Raw genomic sequence first — 21237 nt, forward strand, 5'->3', positions numbered from 1 at the left:
CAAATGCATGTTCCTTACAAATGTGGCACCATTTAAAAGGGAAATAAACAGGCTTTCCAACGGTATAAGTTTTATTGCCAAGAAGCATTGTTACAACAAAGAAATAATCTACCAAACACAAATTTCCTTACTTTTTGTGCTTAGTTTAGAAAACAAATGTATTCAAAACAGGAAACTAACTAAACAATCATGGACTGACATGCAATAAAAACTATTTCAAACTAGATGAGCTATAGGCTTTCAATAGAAAGCTGTATTTGAGAATCCTATAATTAAATTGCATATATGCAATAAATTAACTGGATTGAAAATGTTTGAATCTGATGCTTACAAACAATAGACTCAAGGGATCAGACACTGCACTTATTTGACATAAACAGAGGAGGACTGCAAAGCTTGTTAGAGCTTCATTATCAAAAGAGAGCAAGAGAGAGCTGGATAAGACTTTCACAATGGACCTCTTCAACTCAGCTCTTGGAAAAAACATCACGTTTGTGCGTCCTGCATATTTCATAATAAGTGGATTTATTGGAATACCTAATATTAAGTATTACTATGTCTTTCTCTGTTTTGTTTATTTTGTTTCAGTTCTGGGAAACACAGCTGTGATGACTGTAATAATTTTGGATCATAATCTGAGAACTCCAAAATATATGGCAGTTTTTAACCTAGCATTTGTGGACCTGTTTGGTAGCTCTGCTCTGGTGCCGAAGGTTCTTGACATCTTTCTGTTCAACCACCACTACATCCCCTACAATGACTGCTTGACATTCATGTTTTTCTGCTACACCTGCCTTTCAATGCAGGCTCTTAATCTAGTTGCACTTGCTTATGACAGACTGGTGGCTATCATCTTTCCACTGCACTATCAAGTGAAGGTGACTCACAGGTTCATGTTTAGTTTGATTGCCTCTTTCTGGGTTTTTGTCATTACTGTTACACTTATTGCAGTTGGCCTGCTTACGAGACTTTCCTACTGTCAGTCCGTGGTTGTTAACAGCTATTTCTGTGACCATGGCCAAATATACAAGCTTGCATGCAATGACAGAACTCCAAACATTATTATTGGTAGTTTGTTACCAGTTCTTATTCTTTGGCTTCCACTGGTATTTATCTTTTTCAGTTATACTTGTATTGGCTATGCATTGTCTAAAGTGGCCACAGTTCAGCAAAGAATGAAGGCCTTTAAAACCTGCACAGCTCATCTTTCATTAGTGACAATCTATTTCCTCCCTATATTAATCACATTTGTTATGAGTGCAAAGATACATCCAAATGCCAGGATCATAAACCTGTCTCTGGCCTCTGTCTTTCCTCCCCTGTTGAACCCAATCATTTATGTTCTACAGACACAGGAAATCAAAGTATCGGTGACAACATTATTAAAAATCAGAAAGCAATCTAAAATTACAGTGAAGAAGGTAATCATAAAATGACCATATTTTTGTAAATTTTGGGTTGTCTGTTTAGGACATTATGTATGTGGCACATTAGTATAATAAAATATATTAAAGTTAGCACAACATGGTAACTACAGTCTACACTGTGACTTGTGACATATCTACAAATAGACTAGCTTCTGCTAATTGAATTAATTTGTACTTAAGTGCTTGTCTGATATACTGAGAACAATTTCTTGTGATCAAACATTTTGTGTCTCTGCATATGTTGTCTTAATGGAGTCTGCTATATATCAGAATAGTTATATTATTTTAATTGTTTGGTGAAAAACTTAAGACATACGATGAATGTTGATGATTGTTTGATTTGTGATTAAACAAGAAGGATTTATTACAATACAATTTGATTATTTTTGCTTCATTATGGTCATGGACACTTCACAGTGGCATTTAAAGAGCAATGAGAGCCTTTTTGTTTTCTTTTCTGCTTCACTCATCTGTATTAGTCTGTTTGCTAACAAAACAATACTTCACATTTAACCTCTCCAGCCATGCAGGGACATAATGAATGTTCTTGAAGAATTTTATAGTGAAGCAGCTACAAAAGTGTAGATTATGTGGAGGAGACCTGGTCTTTTTCTGATTATACTATATGTGTGAATCTCAAGATTTTAAAATGAACAAAGCAAAATTGCCCCAATGTTTTCACATGTTTATCTAGAATGAGGCTGTTATCGTCACATATTGAGGTCAGATTCAGGCTATATAGATCACTTATGAGACTCTTCATCTTTTTACTATGTAATTGCATCATGCTTTGATGCATATTACCATGGTTGACTGGGAGGCAGTTCTGAAGAAAATAGAGTTTATGTGTTTATTAGTTGACAGGATAGTGGAGAGTGACAGGAAATGGGACAGACAGAAGGGGCAAAAAAGTTTGGCCGGTCAGGAGAGCATTCATGCCCATGAGGTATGCACCTTAACCACTTGGCTATCGTGTCGGCACAGAACTGTGTTTTATAGAAGAAAAATTATTTTTCTTGCATCGTCTCCCACTGACTCTAGCTGGGGGACCTGCCCAGTGGGGACTAGAAGCTTGTTCACAGTAGCCTAGCCAGTATCTACTGATAGTCTGCATAAGAGGCATTTAGGGGACATCTCAATTGTAGCTACAGAAAATAACCAGGGTTACCCCCTCCCCTCTAAACTGCATGAGTCTCTGCATGTACATCAGTCACACGCCGTGCCAACTACCACCACAAGTACATTTTCAACCTGTGGGAAACACTGACATTGTGTGTTACCCCTGTTCTGAGTGATCTGAAACTGATTTTCTGAACATTCAGATGATGCTCTGATCTTTTCAGATTGAATTTAAGAATAAACCCATAACAATCAGTTGGCTAATGGTTACTTTCATCACTAAACCATAGAATAGAATAGAATAGAATAAATCTTTAATGTCCACCAGAATGGAAAATTATTATACAAACCATATTTGTATAATTTAGTTAACTGTGTAGAAAGTTAACTCTCCAGGCTGTTAGCATATGGACAAACTACGTGCTAGGCAGTCAAAAAGTGTAAGATTCTCTGTCTCTATGTGATGGACTTTCACTAGCTGTTCCAAGAGATATCTCGAATTTCCACCCTTACATGCAAAAGGTGTAGCCACACACTAGAATTTTTGTTCTCTCCATCATCATCATGAAGAGCAGGGTCTCTGTGTGTTTGTGTGTGTATGCTGCACTACACTTTTGTGTAGCAATAATGAATAGGAAATCTATTTTCCTAATTTCTCCAGTACCGAGAGCAGAGCTGATAAAATTGGAGCTTATCAATATTATGGTCTTTAAAAATTCAGCCCTGGGGCCCATTTAATATTGGGTTTTGGTACCCATCCCTAACACTGAGAACACTGTGAACCATGCCTCATAAGGAAGAGCTCAGAAGATGATCAACAATTGTTTTTATTAAGCTGAAAGGGTAACAAAATCATCTCAGAGTTAAGATATTTATCGGTGGACAGTAAGACAAACTGTCAATAAATGGAAATGATTTAGTTCTGAGGCATCCAGCTAAGATTATTATAAAGACACAATGCAGAATCATCAGTAATGTAATAAAGAACCTCAGAGTAACAGCTTAAGACTTAAAGGAATCATTTGAACATCTCTGTTATTGAGTCTACCATATGCCAATCATGGTCTATGGTTGCATGGTGCATAGTGTCATCAATGGACACCACAGAGGAAGCCATTGCTCTCCAAAAAAATGTCACTACTTACCTGAAGTTTGCCAAAGAGCAACTTGACACTCCATAACACTACTTTAAAAATATTTTGTGGACTGATGAAACACAGTTTGAATTGATTGGGAAGAACATGCAGCACGATGGTGTGAAAAGGCCACCACATACCAACATGAAAACATAATGCCCAAGATGAAGTACGGTGGAGGAAGCATCATAATTTTGGACTGCTTTACTGCCTCTGAGCCTGGACAGCTGGACATCATCGAGGGGAAGATAAACTCTGAAGTTCATCAAGGCATCATACAGGATAATGTCAGGCTGGCTGTCCCCCTGCTGAAGTTCAGTAGAAGCTGGGTAATGCAGTACCCCTGAGTAATGATTGTAAACATCAAAGTAAATCTTCAACAGAATGTCTTCACCTGTTGGAGTAGCCCAGTCAGATCCCAACTCTTGATCCACGAGAGATGCAGTGGAATGACCTGAGGAGAGCTACTCACACCAGACATCCTGACAATACGGCTGAGCTGAAGCAGTTCTGTCAGAAACAATGGTCCACGATTCCTCCTGAATATTGTGCAGGTTTAATCAGCAGCTATTGGAAGAGCTTGTTTGAGGTTATTGGTGCCAAAGGAGGTTTGACCAGCTATTAAAACATTTAAGTAATTAAGTCATTAAATCCAAGGGTTCACTTACGTTGTCAACCAGCACAGTGAAAAATATATAGATTTGATTAATACATATGCAAAAGATTATATTTGTTTGTGTAGTGTTAGCTTGTTTGTGTGAAATTTGTCTACATTTGTGACTTACAGGAAGATCAGATCACATTTTATGATCAATCTATGCAAAAAAAACTTGGTAATTCGAAAAGGTTCAGACACTTGCCAGTGTATACGAAACTGTGTTATAGCCTATACTCTTGATACTCCATTGGCTTTTAGTGGAAATGTATGTCTAAGAATCAGTTTGAATGAGAACAGTGAGTTTACTGACCTGAAAAAACATTTGTTAGATGCTGAGTGGCTTACATACAATAGATACAGGGGATCAAACACTGGCCTAATTGCCATGAACTCAGGAGGATTAGCCACTCCTGTCAAAACAGTTAAAGCTTGACTTTCATCATAACAAAGAGAAGAGGCACTGTGGATAGGATAAGCTTGAGAAATTTTTTTACAATGAACTTTTTCAACTCAGCTGTCGGAAAAAATATCACATTTGTGCGTCCTGCATATTTCATAATAAGCGGTCTTATTGGAATACCTAATATTAAGTATTACTATGTCTTCCTCCTTTTTGTTTATATTGTTTCAGTTCTGGGAAACACAGCTGTGATGGCTGTAATATACTTGGATCATAATCTGAGAACTCCAAAATATATAGCAGTTTTTAACCTAGCATTTGTGGACCTGTTTGGTAGCTCTGCTCTGGTGCCGAAGGTTCTTGACATCTTCCTGTTCAACCACCACTACATCCCCTACAATGACTGCTTGACATTCATGTTTTTCTGCTACACCTGCCTTTCAATGCAGGCTCTTAATCTGGTTGCACTTGCTTATGACAGACTGGTGGCTATCATCTTTCCACTGCACTATCAAGTGAAGTTGACTCACAGGTTCATGTTTAGTTTGATTGCCTCTTTCTGGGTTTTTGTCATTACTGTTGTACTTATTGCAGTTGGCCTCCTTACGAGACTTTCCTTTTGTAAATCTGTGGTCATTAATAGCTATTTTTGTGACCATGGCCAGATATTCCGACTGGCCTGCAATGACTATGCACCCAGTTATGTTATTAGTCTTTTGTTACCTGTTCTTATTCTTTGGTTTCCACTGATATTCATATTATGTACTTACCTATATATTGGCTATGCTTTGAGTAAAGTGGCCACATCTCAGGAAAGAGTGAAGGCCTTTAAGACCTGCACAGCTCATCTTTCATTAGTTGCAATCTATTTCCTCCCTATATTAATCACATTTACGTATATGGAAAAAATACATCCAAATGCCAGGATCATAAACCTGTCTCTCACCTCTGTCTTTCCTCCCATGTTAAACCCAATCATTTATGTTCTGCAGACAGAAGAAATCAAAAGATCTGTAAAGAAGTTATTTAGAATCAGAGTCGATTGCAAAATTACAATGAAGAAGTAAATGTATAGTGAGTGTGCAATTTCGGTATATTCCTTTACTTATTGAATAGATATAATACTTATTACTTACACCAAGGTCTCCTACTTCACTGAAGCCTAAGTGATTTCCCTCACTTGTAAGTGGCTTTGAAGAAAATTGTTGGCCAAATGAGTAAATGTAAATGTGTTTGATGTTTTAGGCATAATTTACATTATAGAAAAACAATCATTCCATATACTAGACTTATTTTTTAACAACACAAATGTCTGAAAATTGAGTTTGTCTACATTAATCAAACAATACGTTTTAGAACAATAACTGAAATATCAATAGGTAATTAAAATGTATCTAATTCAATGTTAGGTAGTTAAATCTATCTTTCTCTCTAATGTTTCTTTTTCTCTTCATTCTCTGTCTTACTCTCGCTTTGTCAGAATTAGACAGACAGTTCCTGTATTTGCTGAGCCATGTACTTGCAACTTTGTGACATTGCCCAGACCTGTGCTGCAAAATGTATATTGTGGAAACACTGTGCCCATTTTGTACCTTTATGTTTTAAATGTGTTGTATTAAAATGAACATTTTTTGAACATAACTTCAAAAAATATTTTGATACAGAGTGAGGTTGTTATCAGAAAAGAATTGAAGACACATTTGCTTCACTAAGGCCGAATGTGATGTTCTGTGTCTTTTTAGTATGTAACTGCAGTGTACTTTGACACATATTTTGGTTATATTCAAGGCAAGTTTGGAGATAAACATTTGTATGATTTTTTTCATCAAATTCAATTTTGTCATTGCAGCCATAAAAAGTACAGCGCAATGACTGGTCAGAAATATTTATTCAATGTATCCTCTCAGAATAGCTAAAAATCAATGCATTTAAACCAGCAATAGTTGATTTGTTTAGTCTTTTTTCACCCCTTGGGGTCCTTACAAATAGGTTGTGAATACAGTATAAGCATATCAACATCTTTACACTGATATAGCAAACTTATTAAACAGTTGCTTATTTACACATCCTGTAAATAAGCGCAAGCTGTCTCTGGCTACCCAGTTGGATATATGTAAATCAAATGTTCTCTCTCTTTTAACTCTGTTTTTAGACTCTACCAACTCTTAAGAGCAGTATAAACGTGAAATTTAAGAATTTCACAACTGATATTTTCAGCAGTTTCAAAAAAATATCAGTTTCATGTGTCCTGTACATTTCATAACAAGGGTTTAAATATAAAACATGACTACATAATTTTCTATTTTGTTTACATTGTTGCACTGTTGAGAAACACACTTGTGATGGCTGTAGTATGTTTGGATCTTAATCTGAGAATTATTTAATGATTTGACTGTTTTTGAGGTATCATTTGTGGACCTGTTTGGTAGTTCTGCTTTAGTGCTGATGGTTGCTGACATCTTTCTATGTAACAATCACCACATCCCTTACAATAACGTAACCAAAACTATAAAGTTGTGGCCTTACCCCCTAACAATGAGAATGAATGAGATGAAAACTATAAAGTTCCATAAAGCTGAGGGGAGCTGCAGATTCAGGTGATAACCTTCTGTCCTCATCACTACGAGTGACACCTTCTACATTATTTGATGCATTATAGTTGTAAAAATATTGATCAAAGCTGTTTTTAAACAGAGAGGTCACTCACAGAAATATAATTCTAATAATCAAATAATGTGGTATAGGTGCAGCATAGACTTGTGATAGGTAAATTACAGGATTGCAGTCAGCAAGATGGACTGAAATGGGCTTGTCTGAAGATGAGTGGCTTAGAGACAATAGACACAGGGGAACAGACTTTAATCTTATTTGACTGAAAAGCAGAGGGCCGCCTATTTGGTAACCATCTCTGTCAAAACAGTTGAGGCTTGATAGAGTTCTATCACCAGAAAGAGAGAGAAGGGCTCAACTCCTTCTAGTGCTGACACAGACGAGGATTCTTCTCTGCAGAAACCACTGCACTTTGGACAATTTTTACAATGGACTTATTCAACTCGGCTCTTGGGAAAAATATCACTTTTGTGCATCCTGCATATTTCATAATAAGTGGGTTATCTGGCATCCCAAATATAAAACATTACTATATCTTCTTGTTTTTTGTTTATATTGTTTCAGTTCTGGGAAACACAGCTGTAATGGCTGTAATATACTTGGATCATAATCTGAGAACTCCTAAATATATAGCAGTTTTTAACCTAGCGTTTGCAGACCTGTTTGGTAGCTGTGCTCTGGTGCTGAAGGTTCTTGACATCTTCCTGTTCAACCACCACTACATCCCCTACAATGACTGCTTGACATTCATGTTTTTCTGCTACACCTGCCTTTCAATGCAGGCCCTTAATCTAGTTGCACTTGCTTATGACAGACTGGTGGCTGTCATCTTTCCACTGCACTATCAAGTGAAGGTGACCCACAGGTTCATGTTTAGTTTGATTGCCTCTTTCTGGGTTTTTGTCATTACTATTACACTTATTGCAGTTGGCCTCCTTACGAGACTTTCCTTTTGTAAATCTGTGGTCATTAATAGCTATTTTTGTGACCATGGCCAGATATTCCGACTGGCCTGCAATGACTATGCACCCAGTTATGCTATTGGTTATTTGTCACCATTTCTTATTCTTTGGCTTCCACTGACATTCATCTTATGTACTTACCTATATATTGGCTATGCTTTGAGTAAAGTGGCCACATCTCAGGAAAGAGTGAAGGCCTTTAAGACCTGCACAGCTCATCTTTCATTAGTTGCAATCTATTTCCTCCCTATATTAATCACATTTACATATATGGGAAAAATACATCCAAATGCCAGGATCATAAACCTGTCTCTCACCTCTGTCTTTCCTCCCATGTTAAACCCAATCATTTATGTTCTACAGACAGAAGAAATCAAAAAATCTGTAAAGAAGTTGTTTAGAATCAGAGTCGATTGCAAAATTACAACGATGAAGTAACATATAGTGAGTGTGCAATTTCGGTACACTTTTTTATCTGATCATCTTGCACTTATTGAATAGATATAATACTTATTACTTACACCAAGGTCTCCTACTTCACTGAAGCTTAAGTGATTTCCCTCACTTGTCAGTGGCTTTGGAAAAAATCGTTGGCGAAATGAGTAAATGTAAATGTGTTTGATGTTTTAGGCATAATTTACATTAAAGTAAAACAATCATTCCATATACTAGACTTATTTTCTAATGAAACAAATGTCTGAAAATTGAGTTTGTCTACATAAATCAAATAATACATTTTAGAACAATAACTGCAATATCAATAGGTAATTAAAATGTATCTAATTCAATGTTAGGTAGTTAAATCTATCTTTCTCTCTAATGTTTCTTTTTCTCTTCATTCTCTGTCTTACTCTCGCTTTGTCAGAATTAGACAGACAGTTCCTGTATTTGCTGAGCCATGTACTTGCAACTTTGTGACATTGCCCAGACCTGTACTGCAAAATGTATATTATGGAAACACCGTGCCCATTTTGTACCTTTATGTTTTAAATGTGTTGTATTAAAATGAACATTTTTTGAACATAACTTCAAAAAATATTTTGATGCAGAGTGAGGTTGTTATCAGAAAAGAATTGAAGACACATTTGCTTCACTAAGGCCAAATGTGACGTTCTGTGTCTTTTTAGTATGTAACTGCAGTGTACTTTGACACATATTTTGGTTATATTCAAGGCAAGGCAAGGCAAGGCAAGGCAAGGCAAGGCATCTTTATTTATATAGCACATTTCATACCAAGGCAACTCAATGTGCTTTACATAAAGACAACAAAAGAACAGCATAAAACAGCATAAAAACAAAAGAAAAAATAGAGTTAAAAGCAGGGGCAAAAAAGTAAAATAGAAGAAAATAGAGTTTTAAGTTCTTAAAAAGAGCTCAGCTATAAGCACGTGAAAAGAGAAATGTTTTTAACCTGGATTTAAAAGTGCTTACATTTGGGGCTGATCTCAGTTCTGCTGGTAGTTTGTTCCAGTTGTGTGCAGCATAAAAACTAAATGCTGCTTCACCATGTTTGGTCTGAACTCTGTGCTCCACTATCTGACCTGAGTCAGTAGATCTCAGAGCTCTACTGGGTTTATACTCTACTAACATGTCATTCATGTATTCTGGACCTAAATCATTCAGTGAATTGTAGACCAGTAGCAGAACTTTAAAATCTATTCTGTAGCTGACTGGGAGCCAATGTAAGGTCTAGAAAACTGGGGTGATGTGATCTGATCTCTTTGTTCTGGTTAAAACTCTAGCTGCAGTGTTCTGAATGAGCTGCAGCTGTTTGATACTTTTTTGGGGGAGTCCAGTCAGAAGACCGTTACAGTAATCAAGTCTACTGGAGATAAAAGCATGAATCAGCTTCTCCTGATCAGTTTGGGACATGAAACCTTTAATTCTGGATATGTTCTTAAGTTGATAAAAAGCTGATTTGGTGACTGATTTGATATGGCTGTTGAAGGTCAGATCTGAGTCCATCAGCACGCCAAGGTTTCGGACTTGGTCTTTAGTTTCTATAGACAGTGACTCAAGGTGTTTGCTGACAGCAACCCTCTTCTCTTTATTGCCAAAAACAATGACCTCAGTTTTTTCTTGATTTAACGGCCATTTTGGAGATAAACATTTGTATAATTTTTTTCATCAAATTCAATTTTGTCATTGCAGCCATAAAAAGTACAGCGCAATGACTGGTCAGAAATATTTATTCAATGTATCCTCTCAGAATAGCTAAAAATCAATGCATTTAAACCAGCAATAGTTGATTTGTTTAGTCTTTTCACCCCTTGGGGTCCTCACAAATAGGTTTTGAATATAGTATGAGCATATCAACATCTTTATACTGATATAACAAACTTATTAAACAGTTGCTTATTTACATATCCTGTAAATAAGCGCAAGCTGTCTCTGGCTACCCAGTTGGATATATGTAAATCAAATGTTCTCTCTCTTCTAACTCTTTTTAGACTCTACCAACTCTTAAGAGCAGTATAAACTTGAAATTTAAGAATTTCACGACTGACATTTTCAGCAGTTTCAAAAAAAATATCAGTTTTGTGTATCCTGTACATTTCATAACAAGTGTTTAAATATAAAACATGACTACATAATTTTCTATTTTGTTTACATTGTTTCACTGTTGAGAAACACACTTGTGATGGCTGTAGCATGTTTGGATCCTAATCTGAGAATTATTTAATGATTTGACTGTTTTTAAAGTATCATTTGTGGACCTGTTTGGTAGTTCTGCTTTAGTGCTGATGGTTGCTGACATCTTTCTATGTAACAATCACCACATCCCTTACAATAACGTAACCAAAACTATAAAGTCGTGGCCTTACACCCTAACAATGAGAATGAATGAGATGAAAACTATAAAGTTCCATAAAGCTGAGGGGAGCTGCAGATTCAGGTGATAACCCTCTGTCCTCATCACTACGAGTGACACCTTCTACATTATTTGATGCATTATTGTTGTAAAAATATTGATCAAAGCTGTTTTTAAACAGAGAGGTCACTCACAGAAATATAATTCTAATAATCAAATAATGTGGTATAGGTGCAGCGTAGACTTGTGATAGGTAAATTACAGGATTGCAGTCAGCAAGATGGACTGAAATGGGCTTGTCTGAAGATGAGTAGCTTAGAGACAATAGACACAGGGGAACAGACTTTAATCTTATTTGACTGAAAAGCAGAGGGCTGCCTATTTGGTAACCACCTCTGTCAAAACAGTTGAGGCTTGATAGAGTTCTATCACCAGAAAGAGAGAGAAGAGCTCAACTCCTTCTAGTGCTGACACAGACAAGGATTTTTCTCTGCAGAAACCACTGCACTTTGGACAATTTTTACAATGGATTTATTCAACTCAGCTCTTGGGAAAAATATCACTTTTGTGCATCCTGCATATTTCATAATAAGTGGGTTATCTGGCATCCCAAATATAAAACATTACTATATCTTCCTGTTTTTTGTTTATATTGTTTCAGTTCTGGGAAACACAGCTGTAATGGCTGTAATATACTTGGATCATAATCTGAGAACTCCAAAATATGTTGCAGTTTTTAACCTAGCATTTGCAGACCTGTTTGGTAGCTGTGCTCTGGTGCCGAAGGTTCTTGACATCTTCCTGTTCAACCACCACTACATCCCCTACAATGACTGCTTGACATTCATGTTTTTCTGCTACACCTGCCTTTCAATGCAGGCTCTTAATCTAGTTGCACTTGCTTATGACAGACTGGTGGCTATCATCTTTCCACTGCACTATCAAGTGAAGGTGACCCACAGGTTCATGTTTAGTTTGATTGCCTCTTTCTGGGTTTTTGTCATTACTATTACACTTATTGCAGTTGGCCTCCTTACGAGACTTTCCTTTTGTAAATCTGTGGTCATTAATAGCTATTTTTGTGACCATGGCAAGATATTCCGACTGGCCTGCAATGACTATGCACCCAGTTATGCTATTGGTCATTTGTCAGCAGTTCTTATTCTTTGGCTTCCACTGATATTCATCTTATGTACTTACCTATATATTGGCTATGCTTTGAGTAAAGTGGCCACATCTCAGGAAAGAGTGAAGGCCTTTAAGACCTGCACAGCTCATCTTTCATTAGTTGCAATCTATTTCCTCCCTATATTAATCACATTTACGTATATGGAAAAAATACATCCAAATGCCAGGATCATAAACCTGTCTCTCACCTCTGTCTTTCCTCCCATGTTAAACCCAATCATTTATGTTCTGCAGACAGAAGAAATCAAAAGATCTGTAAAGAAGTTGTTTAGAATCAGAGTCCATTGCAAAATTACAACTAAGAAATAAATGTATAGTGAGTTTGCACTTTCGGTACATTCCTTTACTTATTGAATAGATATAGTACTTTGTACTTACACCAAGGTCTCCTAGTTCACTGAAGCCTAAGTGATTTCCTTCACTTGTAAGTGACTTTGAAGAAAATCGTTGGCCAAATGAGTAAATGTAAATGTGTTTGATGTTTTAGGCATAATTTACATTAAAGTAAATCAGTCATTTCATATACTAGACTTATTTTTTAACAACACAGATCTCTGAAAATTGGGTTTGTCTACATTAATCAAACAATGCGTTTTAGAACAATAACTGAAATATCAATAGGTAATTAAAATGTATCTAATTCAATGTTAGGTAGTTAAATCTATCTTTCTCTCTAATCTTTCTTTTTCTCTTCATTCTCTGTCTTACTCTCGCTTTGTCAGAATTAGACAGACAGTTCCTGTATTTGCTGAGCCATGTACTTACAACTTTGTAACATTGCCCAGACCTGTGCTGCAAAATGTATATTGTGGAAACACTGTGCCCATTTTGTGCCTTTATGTTTTAAATGTGTTGTATTAAAATGAACATTTTTTGAACATAACTTCAAAAAATATTTTGATACAGAGTGAGGTTGTTATCAGAAAAGAATTGAAGTCACATTTGCTTCACTAAGGCCCAATGTGACATTTTGTGTCTTTTTAGTATGTAACTGCAGTGTACTTTGACACATATTTTGGTTATATTCAAGGCAAGTTTGGAGATAAACATTTGTATGATTTTTTTCATCAAATTCAATTTTGTCATTGCAGCCATAAAAAGTACAGCGCAATGACTGGTCAGAAATATTTATTCAATGTATCCTCTCAGAATAGCTAAAAATCAATGCATTTAAACCAGCAATTGTTGAATTGTTGAATTGTTTAGTCTTTTCACCCCAAGGGGTGAAAAGACTTGAATACAGTATAAGCATATCAACATCTTTATACTGATATAGCATCTTTATACTGATATAGCAAACTTATTAAACAGTTGCTTATTTACACATCCTGTAAATAAGCGCAAGCTGTCTCTGGCTACCCAGTTGGATATATGTAAATCAAATGTTCTCTCTCTTTTAACTCTGTTTTTGGACTCTACCAACTCTTTATCTTATCTTTAGCTATAAACTTGAAATTTAAGAATTTCACGACTGACATTTTCAGCAGTTTCAAAAAAAATATCAGTTTCGTGTATCCTGTACATTTCATAACAAGTGTTTAAATATAAAACATGACTACATAATTTTCTTTTATGTTTACATTGTTTCACTGTTGAGAAACACACTTGTGATGGCTGTAGCATGTTTGGATCTTAATCTGAGAATTATTTAATGATTTGACTGTTTTTGAGGTATCATTTGTGGACCTGTTTGGTAGTTCTGCTTTAGTGCTGATGGTTGCTGACATCTGTCTATGTAACAATCACCACATCCCTTACAATAATGTAACCGAAACTCTGATGCATTATTGTTGTAAAAATATTGATCAAAGCTGTTTTTAAACAGAGAGGTCACTCACAGAAATATAATTCTAATAATCAAATAATGTGGTATAGGTGCAGCATAGACTTGTGATAGGTAAATTACAGGATTGCAGTCAGCAAGATGGACTGAAATGGGCTTGTCTGAAGATGAGTGGCTTAGAGACAATAGACACAGGGGAACAGACCTTAATCTTATTTGACTGAAAAGCAGAGGGCCGCCTATTTGGTAACCACCTCTGTCAAAACAGTTGAGGCTTGAGTTCTATCACCAGAAAGAGAGAGAAGAGCTCAACTCCTTCTAGTGCTGACACAGACGAGGATTTTTCTCTGCAGAAACCACTGCACTTTGGACAATTTTTACAATGGACTTATTCAACTCAGCTCTTGGGAAAAATATCACTTTTGTGCATCCTGCATATTTCATAATAAGTGGGTTATCTGGCATCCCAAATATAAAACATTACTATATCTTCCTGTTTTTTGTTTATACTGTTTCAGTTCTGGGAAATTCAACTGTGATGGCTGTAATATACTTGGATCATAATCTGAGAACTCCAAAATATGTTGCAGTTTTTAACCTAGCATTTGTGGACCTGTTTGGTAACTCAGCTCTGGTGCCGAAGGTTCTTGACATCTTCCTGTTCAACCACCACTACATCCCCTACAATGACTGCTTGACATACCTTTTCTTCTGCTACACCTGCCTTTCAATGCAATCATTTAATTTGGTTGCACTTGCTTATGACAGACTGGTGGCTATCATCTTTCCACTGCACTATCAAGTGAAGGTGACTCACAGATTGATGCTGTCTTTGATTGCCTCTTTCTGGGTCTTTGTTATAATTGCTGTACTGATTGCAGTTGGCCTTATTACAAGACTTTCCTTCTGTGAGTCTGTGGTTGTTAATAGCTACTTCTGTGACCATGGTCAGATATACCGGCTTTCATGCAATGACCATTTCCCCAATTATGTCCTTAGCTGTTTATACCCCGTTCTTATTTTCTGGCTTCCACTTGTTTTTATCTTGTTAAGTTACCTATATATTGGCTGTACTTTGACTAAAGTGGCCACATTTCAAGAAGGACTCAAGGCCTTTAAAACCTGTATTGGTCATCTTTCATTGGTGGCCATCTATTTCATTCCACTGTTAATCACATTTACCTTAATGGAAAATATACATCCAAATGCCAGGATCATAAACCTGTCTTTGACCTCCGTCTTCCCTCCCATGTTAAACCCAATCATTTATGTTCTGCAGACACAAGAAATCAAAGAATCTTTGAAAAGGTTATTGAAAATCAGAGGGAAGTCCAAAATAATGAATAAAATAATAATCATGTAAGAAATCAAATTGATGATTTAACCAAAATGCAAATTCATTCAACAATGACTAAATTACATTTTTTAAATTAGTATTGAAATCAAACAACCCTTTAAAAAGATATCAAACAAAAATAACTGCAAACTGAGAATGTCTCCACAATGCTATGCCTGTCCTCTTTGAAGTTCTCAAAACTAAACTTAAAAAGAGAGCCAGATGAAAGTATATATAGAATATCCAGTGAATGCATTTTTTGCTTGTTTTTGTCCTTATGTGTTGCAGAATGTGTGATTCATTGTTCTTTTTTATTTGTCAGAGTTATAGAATAATAAGCAGCGTAAACTTAAGTAATTCCCTACAGAGTAACATAATTTTGTGAGCAAAACCTTAAAAACGCATCTTTTTATTGTTTCAAATCAACAATTGTGCAAACAAGTTATTGTGATCAATCTAATTGTGTCTATATGCATGTTACCTTGATGAAGTATTCAGCCTACTGTCTATCTGGAAGTTTATTATGTATTCATTTTAAGTTATTATGATCAAACAGTTTCTATCTCTCCATATTAAGTCTATATATATATATATGTTTGAATGTCTGAAGTCAATGATGAAACAAATCTTTCATTGCAATAACATTTTCATGATGGAGCATTCTCTTTTAAACAATAATTTTACATTAACTTTATTTTTCAGAATAAAAATAATCATTATTTATACAAACATATTGCTCCTGTCATTGTTACTACAGATGCTGTGGGTTGTAATAAACTGCTTGCACAGATTACCTATCGGCTCATTTTGTAAAGATCAAAAGCCTCAAAAATCTCTGTCAGGTTACGTTGGCTTGCATTAAGTGAAACATAGGCCATTATGCAGCCTTTGTCGTGAGCTGGACTCTTTTAAAATTAGAGCATATCTGTTCCAGCGGGTGCACATGAGACGGATGACTGAAAAACGTGGCTGAAAAGTCAAGAATTTTTTGCTCAAAAGACATGACTATGCTTAGCAGGAGTGTTACAATTCAAACATTATACTGTATTCATGCTGGACTGTAAGAAATCAGTAAGTACGTCACTTAACCCTACAGTAAGAGTCTCTTGAGGAGATTGAAGATTGAAGATGGAAGATTTTCACCCTATAAAAACCTTATTTTGATAGTGATTTTTAAACAAATGTTTTTATTGCTCCTTGTTGGCTCCTCTTTTACTGATCTAGTTTGCATACCCAAACACAATAAATTTACAGGAAATGCTGCTGACATCTACTGGATCAAGACAACAGACCATGGTAGGCATTTTGGAAGAGGAAGTGTAGTTGCTGACTGTTACTGGGTTTTGAGATGTGGGGGTCACAGTCTGACCCATGGTCTGAAAACCGTACAGTGTAGCACTGATTTTGATGTGTATTACTATTGTGCTGGTGGTCAGAGCTATCCAGCCATGAGCAGGTTGGAAGAGCAGGTAGTCCAGTGGAGGTTAAAGTCACTAAAAGCATGTTTATGCCCCTTTGAAAAACTTTCTGTGAGGTTACCTGTGTTTTGGCTGAACTTCTACTATGAGAGGCTCTCCCATCGGGTGTAAATGTTTTTGGGAGGTGCCAATAGCCATTTTGTTTATCATAGTTAAGTTAATTATTGACATAAGTTTATGCACCAGTTGCTCCACCTCCTGTTTAAAATTCTGACTGGAGCAAGGAAATTCACCTTTTTCCAAGTGAGCGCTGCCCACCTCATTTCAGTGAGAAGAGCACTGACTCAACAGCACAAGCAGAAATCTCTCAATTGAAATAAACATAATAGCAAAACTATGGCAGAAAAGCTTTTGTTCATGTATGATCCCAGTGCTCATACAGTAGTAAGAAGCTGATTCAGAAAATATATTTTCAGGGCTTTTAGACTTTAGAACTTTAGGAACAACTAAAATATTGGTGAAAAACTAATAGTAGTTTTAGTCAAACACGTATTGTAATAATGGTCAAAAAATTATGGAACTTCACATAAATAATTCTACTTCAAAAAATATTGCTTAATTGATTAAAAATAGCTGACCTGTCATCCAAATGAATGATGGTAAATTGGTTCTTTAAAGATTAAAACTAGCAACCCCTTCAAATGGCAAATATTTTCCAGGTAGTTGTTGCCCATACAGATTCAGCTTGTGCTGGTGCACTCTGGTGAATGCGATATCTCAATAACTCTTTGATAGAACTTCTTCAAATTTGGCACAAACATTCATTAGGACTCAAGGATGAACTGATTAGATTTTGGTTTTCAAAGGTCGATGGTCAATGTTGCAGTGACCTCACAAAACATGGTCTTGGCCTTGTGAATGCGATATCTCAGTAATGCCTTAAGGGAACTTCTTCAGATTTGGCACAAAAGACCACTATGACTCAAAGATTTTATCCCATTTTAAGGATAAAATGAAGGGATGACCATTTTATCCAAATGGTCAAAGGTGAACTACGTTGTGACATCGTAATGTTCTACAAAAACACCTCTGGCCATTATTGAATAATGTAACTCAGGAAAGGGAGATTGTGAGCATATTTTCTGCAACTTGGCCAGTTGGCAAAGGCACACAATCGTGAGGTGGTAATTCTAGTTTTTAAATTAATTTCAAATAGATTTAATTTCAGAAAAAAAACCTTATTATCATCATATCGGTCTCTACCACTACCACTTACTTGCAGTCTAAGAGCCCAGGGTTGCCAGGTCCATGGTTTTCCAGTGGAACTTGGCTACCTTTGAAGTGTTGCAGTGGGCTGTGTTTGTCTGCTGGTTGGGTAGACCTATTCTCCATGAAAATCATGTGAATGATATCTATAAATAAAAATCCAATTTTGAATTAAATGATTTATTTATAACCAAATCCCACAAACTGACTCCAGATCAGCAACACACACACACACACACACAAAACTTATTTGAGTAACTAAACTAATCTAGTAACTAAATCTTATCAGACAAGACGACAAAAAGGTTGAGAACTACTGCACTGCACCACAGAGCTATATTTTATTTATAATATCTAATTAATGATACCAAATGAAAAAAGGCTTTTTTAGGACCAATGCGAAAGAACTCTTTTCAATGCTGTTGGACATAGAAAGCAGTGTATATGGTTTGGCAGAGGCCTATTTTGACTTCTGGGATTGGGCTGGTTTTTGGGCTGGTTTTTGGGCTGGTTTTGTCACACAGACCTGGCAACCCAGCTTGAACCTGAAGAAACTGCACACGAGGAAAAAAGAGAACTACTTCTCTTACTACTGTTGAAGCTTGACACAGCTCTGTCAGAAAGAGAGAGAGGGTGAGGAGCTTGCTTCTGTCTACATAAGACAACCAGCATTCCAAGTGAAACACAGAGGGAACTGATCTCTACATGAAGTACTGTGCTGCAAACAATATCGAACTGACAGAAAGCCTTCAGATGGAGTTTTTCAATTCAGGTCTTGGGAAAAACATCACATTTGTGCGTCCTGCATATTTTGTAATAAGTGGTTTTATTGGCATACCTAATATAATGTATTACTATGTCTTTCTCTTTATTATTTACCTTGTTTCAGTGCTGGGAAACACAGCTGTGATGACTGTAATTATTTTGGATCATAATCTGAGAACTCCTAAATATGTTGCAGTTTTTAACCTAGCATTTGTGGACCTGTTTGGTAGCTGTGCTCTGGTGCCGAAGGTTCTTGACATCTTTCTGTTTCACCATCGCTACATCCCCTATGTCAACTGCTTGATATTCATGTTTTTCTGCTTCACCTGCTTTTCAATGCAGGCTCTTAATCTGGTTGCTCTTGCTTATGACAGACTGGTGGCTATCATCTTTCCACTGCACTATCAAGTGAAGGTGACCCACAGGTTCATGTTTTGTTTGATTACCTCTTTCTGGCTCTTTGTCATTACTGTTGTACTTATTGCAGTTGGCCTCCTTACAAGACTTTCTTTTTGTAATTCGGTGGTTATTAAGAGCTATTTCTGTGACCATGGCCCAGTATACCGGCTTAGCTGCAATGATGTTACCCCTAGCCGTGCAATTGCTGGTTTGTTACCAGTTCTTATTCTTTGGCTTCCACTAATATTTATCTTGGCAAGCTACTGCTGTATTGCCTATTCATTGTCAAAAATTTCCACAGCTCAGGAAAGAGTGAAGGCCTTTAAAACATGCACAGGTCACCTGTCATTAGTGGCAATCTATTTCCTCCCTATCATATTTGTATATTGCTTTTCGGGAACAATACATCCAAATGCCAGGATCATAAACCTGTCTCTGACTGCTGTCATCCCTCCCATGTTAAATCCAATTATTTATGTTTTTCAGACAAAAGAAATAACAGAATCTTTGAAAAAATTGTTAAAAATGGCCAGAGGCCAATCCAAAATTGCAACAAAACACATGTAGGCTTCAACTTTTGTCCTTAATGGTAACATATGCTGTAAAAGTAGATTTTGTGATCAACAGCAATTTTAAATTTTGCACCAGCATCATACAAAAATAAATTGTATAAATTATGTTTGTCATCATTCTTTAATTACATTGATTTCTGCTTTTAAAGAACAAATATAGTTGAAATTAATCATCTATACTACAATGTAGACAATTAACTGTGAGCAGATAGATGATTTTTACATGATGTATGACCACACTGATTAATTGTGACTGAGAGTAATTTGTCATAATAACGGATCATATCCTTAACATCTGAGATTCATTTTACTTTTATTCTCACATCTTATAACCAATGTGTTTCTTTTCCCATAGTAGTTTGTGTGGTCATGCATATCACTGTGATGATAGTACTATAGAATCTTAAACATTTTCTATTCTCAAGACACTACATGTACTGTTACTGTTTGATAACTAGTGTTGTTCAGTGTTTGTAAATTTTGTGTTTTAGAATTTGTAATAGACTACAAAAGCCCTCCTATCTATCTATCTATCTATCTATCTATCTATCTATCTATCTATCTATCTATCTATCTATCTATCTATCTATCTGTCTATCTGTCTGTCTGTCTGTCTGTCTGTCTGTCTGTCTGTCTGTCTGTCTGTTAATGCAGCAAAATTATGATACTGAAAACAAGATGCTCCGTTTAAAGTTTATGAAGATAATGTACAATGAATACATAATAGGTTATATCGTGATTTTCTTTCATTACATCCACACAGTAAAGCAGAGTGTAAATCTGTCCATGTAAAATTACTAATTAAAATTTTTTGACTTATGTTAAGACAGATCAACTCGTGTGAGTATGATTAAGTCACTGTGGCAGGGAGCTTGAAACATAGTAAATTAAAGAATATTTCTCTCTCTCTCAAAACAGCCAGATCCTCCCTTTGGCCACAGGTAATCCCCATAGACTCCCATGTTAAAATGTACAACGTTACAGCAGAAATAAACATGTTTACATCCTGGTACAAAAAATGGTTTTGGTCACTGTAGCTAATTTCCTCCTTCATGACAGCTGTACACGGGGTGAATTTTAATATAACTTACGTTTTTAAATTTTAGTAGTATTTTGAAGCTTTTAATCTGAATTAGGCAAACCTACCTACTATGGCTTAATAAAATACTCACATACCGATAATGTACATTCCTCATCTCTTTTATCAGCAACAAAACAGAAACTGAACTCTAATGCAAAAAATCTATGATAAGATATATATAATGCTTTCATATAATCATTATTTATTGTTTGTAATTTGTGGTTGATATTGTAATTTTGTACCGTTTCTACACTGTGCCCTGAACAGATAATTCAGTATCCTGTTGAGAGTAATTAACTTAATCG

The 21237-nt window shown here is 36.0% G+C and overlaps 6 protein-coding genes across 8 annotated transcripts in view; all 6 read left to right on the top strand.

The window, feature by feature from the left end:
* The window catches only part of LOC139637481 (olfactory receptor 2AT4-like), an 85630-nt gene that overhangs the window by 11883 nt on the left and 52510 nt on the right, over positions 1-21237 (top strand). Inside the window, exon 4 of one of the 3 annotated variants that reach the window (XR_011694601.1) lies at positions 2285-3147. The exons of 1 other annotated variant lie outside the window; for it this stretch is intronic. Coding sequence is in view for 1 of the 2 variants with exons in the window: in XM_071506218.1 (XP_071362319.1) it covers positions 609-1436 (828 nt within the window). In the remaining variant the exon portion in view is untranslated. One more of the 3 variants, XM_071506218.1, reaches the window with a different exon arrangement.
* On the top strand, positions 3163-5834 carry LOC139637483 (olfactory receptor 1E16-like). Its single transcript, XM_071506220.1, has one exon. It carries the CDS (start codon positions 4836-4838, stop codon positions 5805-5807), a length of 972 nt encoding a protein of 323 aa, XP_071362321.1. The 5' UTR covers positions 3163-4835; the 3' UTR covers positions 5808-5834.
* On the top strand, positions 5984-9888 carry LOC139637485 (olfactory receptor 1-like). The gene has a single exon (XM_071506221.1). The coding sequence runs from the start codon at positions 7779-7781 to the stop codon at positions 8748-8750; it is 972 nt and encodes a 323-aa protein (XP_071362322.1). The 5' UTR covers positions 5984-7778; the 3' UTR covers positions 8751-9888.
* On the top strand, positions 10241-13272 carry LOC139637486 (olfactory receptor 1-like). The gene has a single exon (XM_071506222.1). The coding sequence runs from the start codon at positions 11650-11652 to the stop codon at positions 12619-12621; it is 972 nt and encodes a 323-aa protein (XP_071362323.1). The 5' UTR covers positions 10241-11649; the 3' UTR covers positions 12622-13272.
* Positions 14100-16333, top strand: LOC139637482 (olfactory receptor 1f45-like). Its single transcript, XM_071506219.1, has one exon. It carries the CDS (start codon positions 14478-14480, stop codon positions 15456-15458), a length of 981 nt encoding a protein of 326 aa, XP_071362320.1. The 5' UTR covers positions 14100-14477; the 3' UTR covers positions 15459-16333.
* Positions 17852-21135, top strand: LOC139637479 (olfactory receptor 1496-like). Its single transcript, XM_071506216.1, has one exon. The coding sequence runs from the start codon at positions 18821-18823 to the stop codon at positions 19844-19846; it is 1026 nt and encodes a 341-aa protein (XP_071362317.1). The 5' UTR covers positions 17852-18820; the 3' UTR covers positions 19847-21135.

This window comes from Trachinotus anak, unplaced genomic scaffold (genome assembly GCF_046630095.1).
Source record: "Trachinotus anak isolate AG129_WGS33_773 ecotype Australia unplaced genomic scaffold, CSIRO_AGI_Tana_v1 ptg000020l, whole genome shotgun sequence".
Taxonomy (NCBI): domain Eukaryota; kingdom Metazoa; phylum Chordata; class Actinopteri; order Carangiformes; family Carangidae; genus Trachinotus; species Trachinotus anak.

Bases quoted from the DNA above. Each gene is read 5' to 3' on its own strand.
- LOC139637483 (XM_071506220.1), top strand. From the start codon at position 4,836: ATGAACTTTTTCAACTCAGCTGTCGGAAAAAATATCACATTTGTGCGT.
- LOC139637485 (XM_071506221.1), top strand. From the start codon at position 7,779: ATGGACTTATTCAACTCGGCTCTTGGGAAAAATATCACTTTTGTGCAT.
- LOC139637486 (XM_071506222.1), top strand. From the start codon at position 11,650: ATGGATTTATTCAACTCAGCTCTTGGGAAAAATATCACTTTTGTGCAT.
- LOC139637482 (XM_071506219.1), top strand. From the start codon at position 14,478: ATGGACTTATTCAACTCAGCTCTTGGGAAAAATATCACTTTTGTGCAT.
- LOC139637479 (XM_071506216.1), top strand. From the start codon at position 18,821: ATGAAGTACTGTGCTGCAAACAATATCGAACTGACAGAAAGCCTTCAG.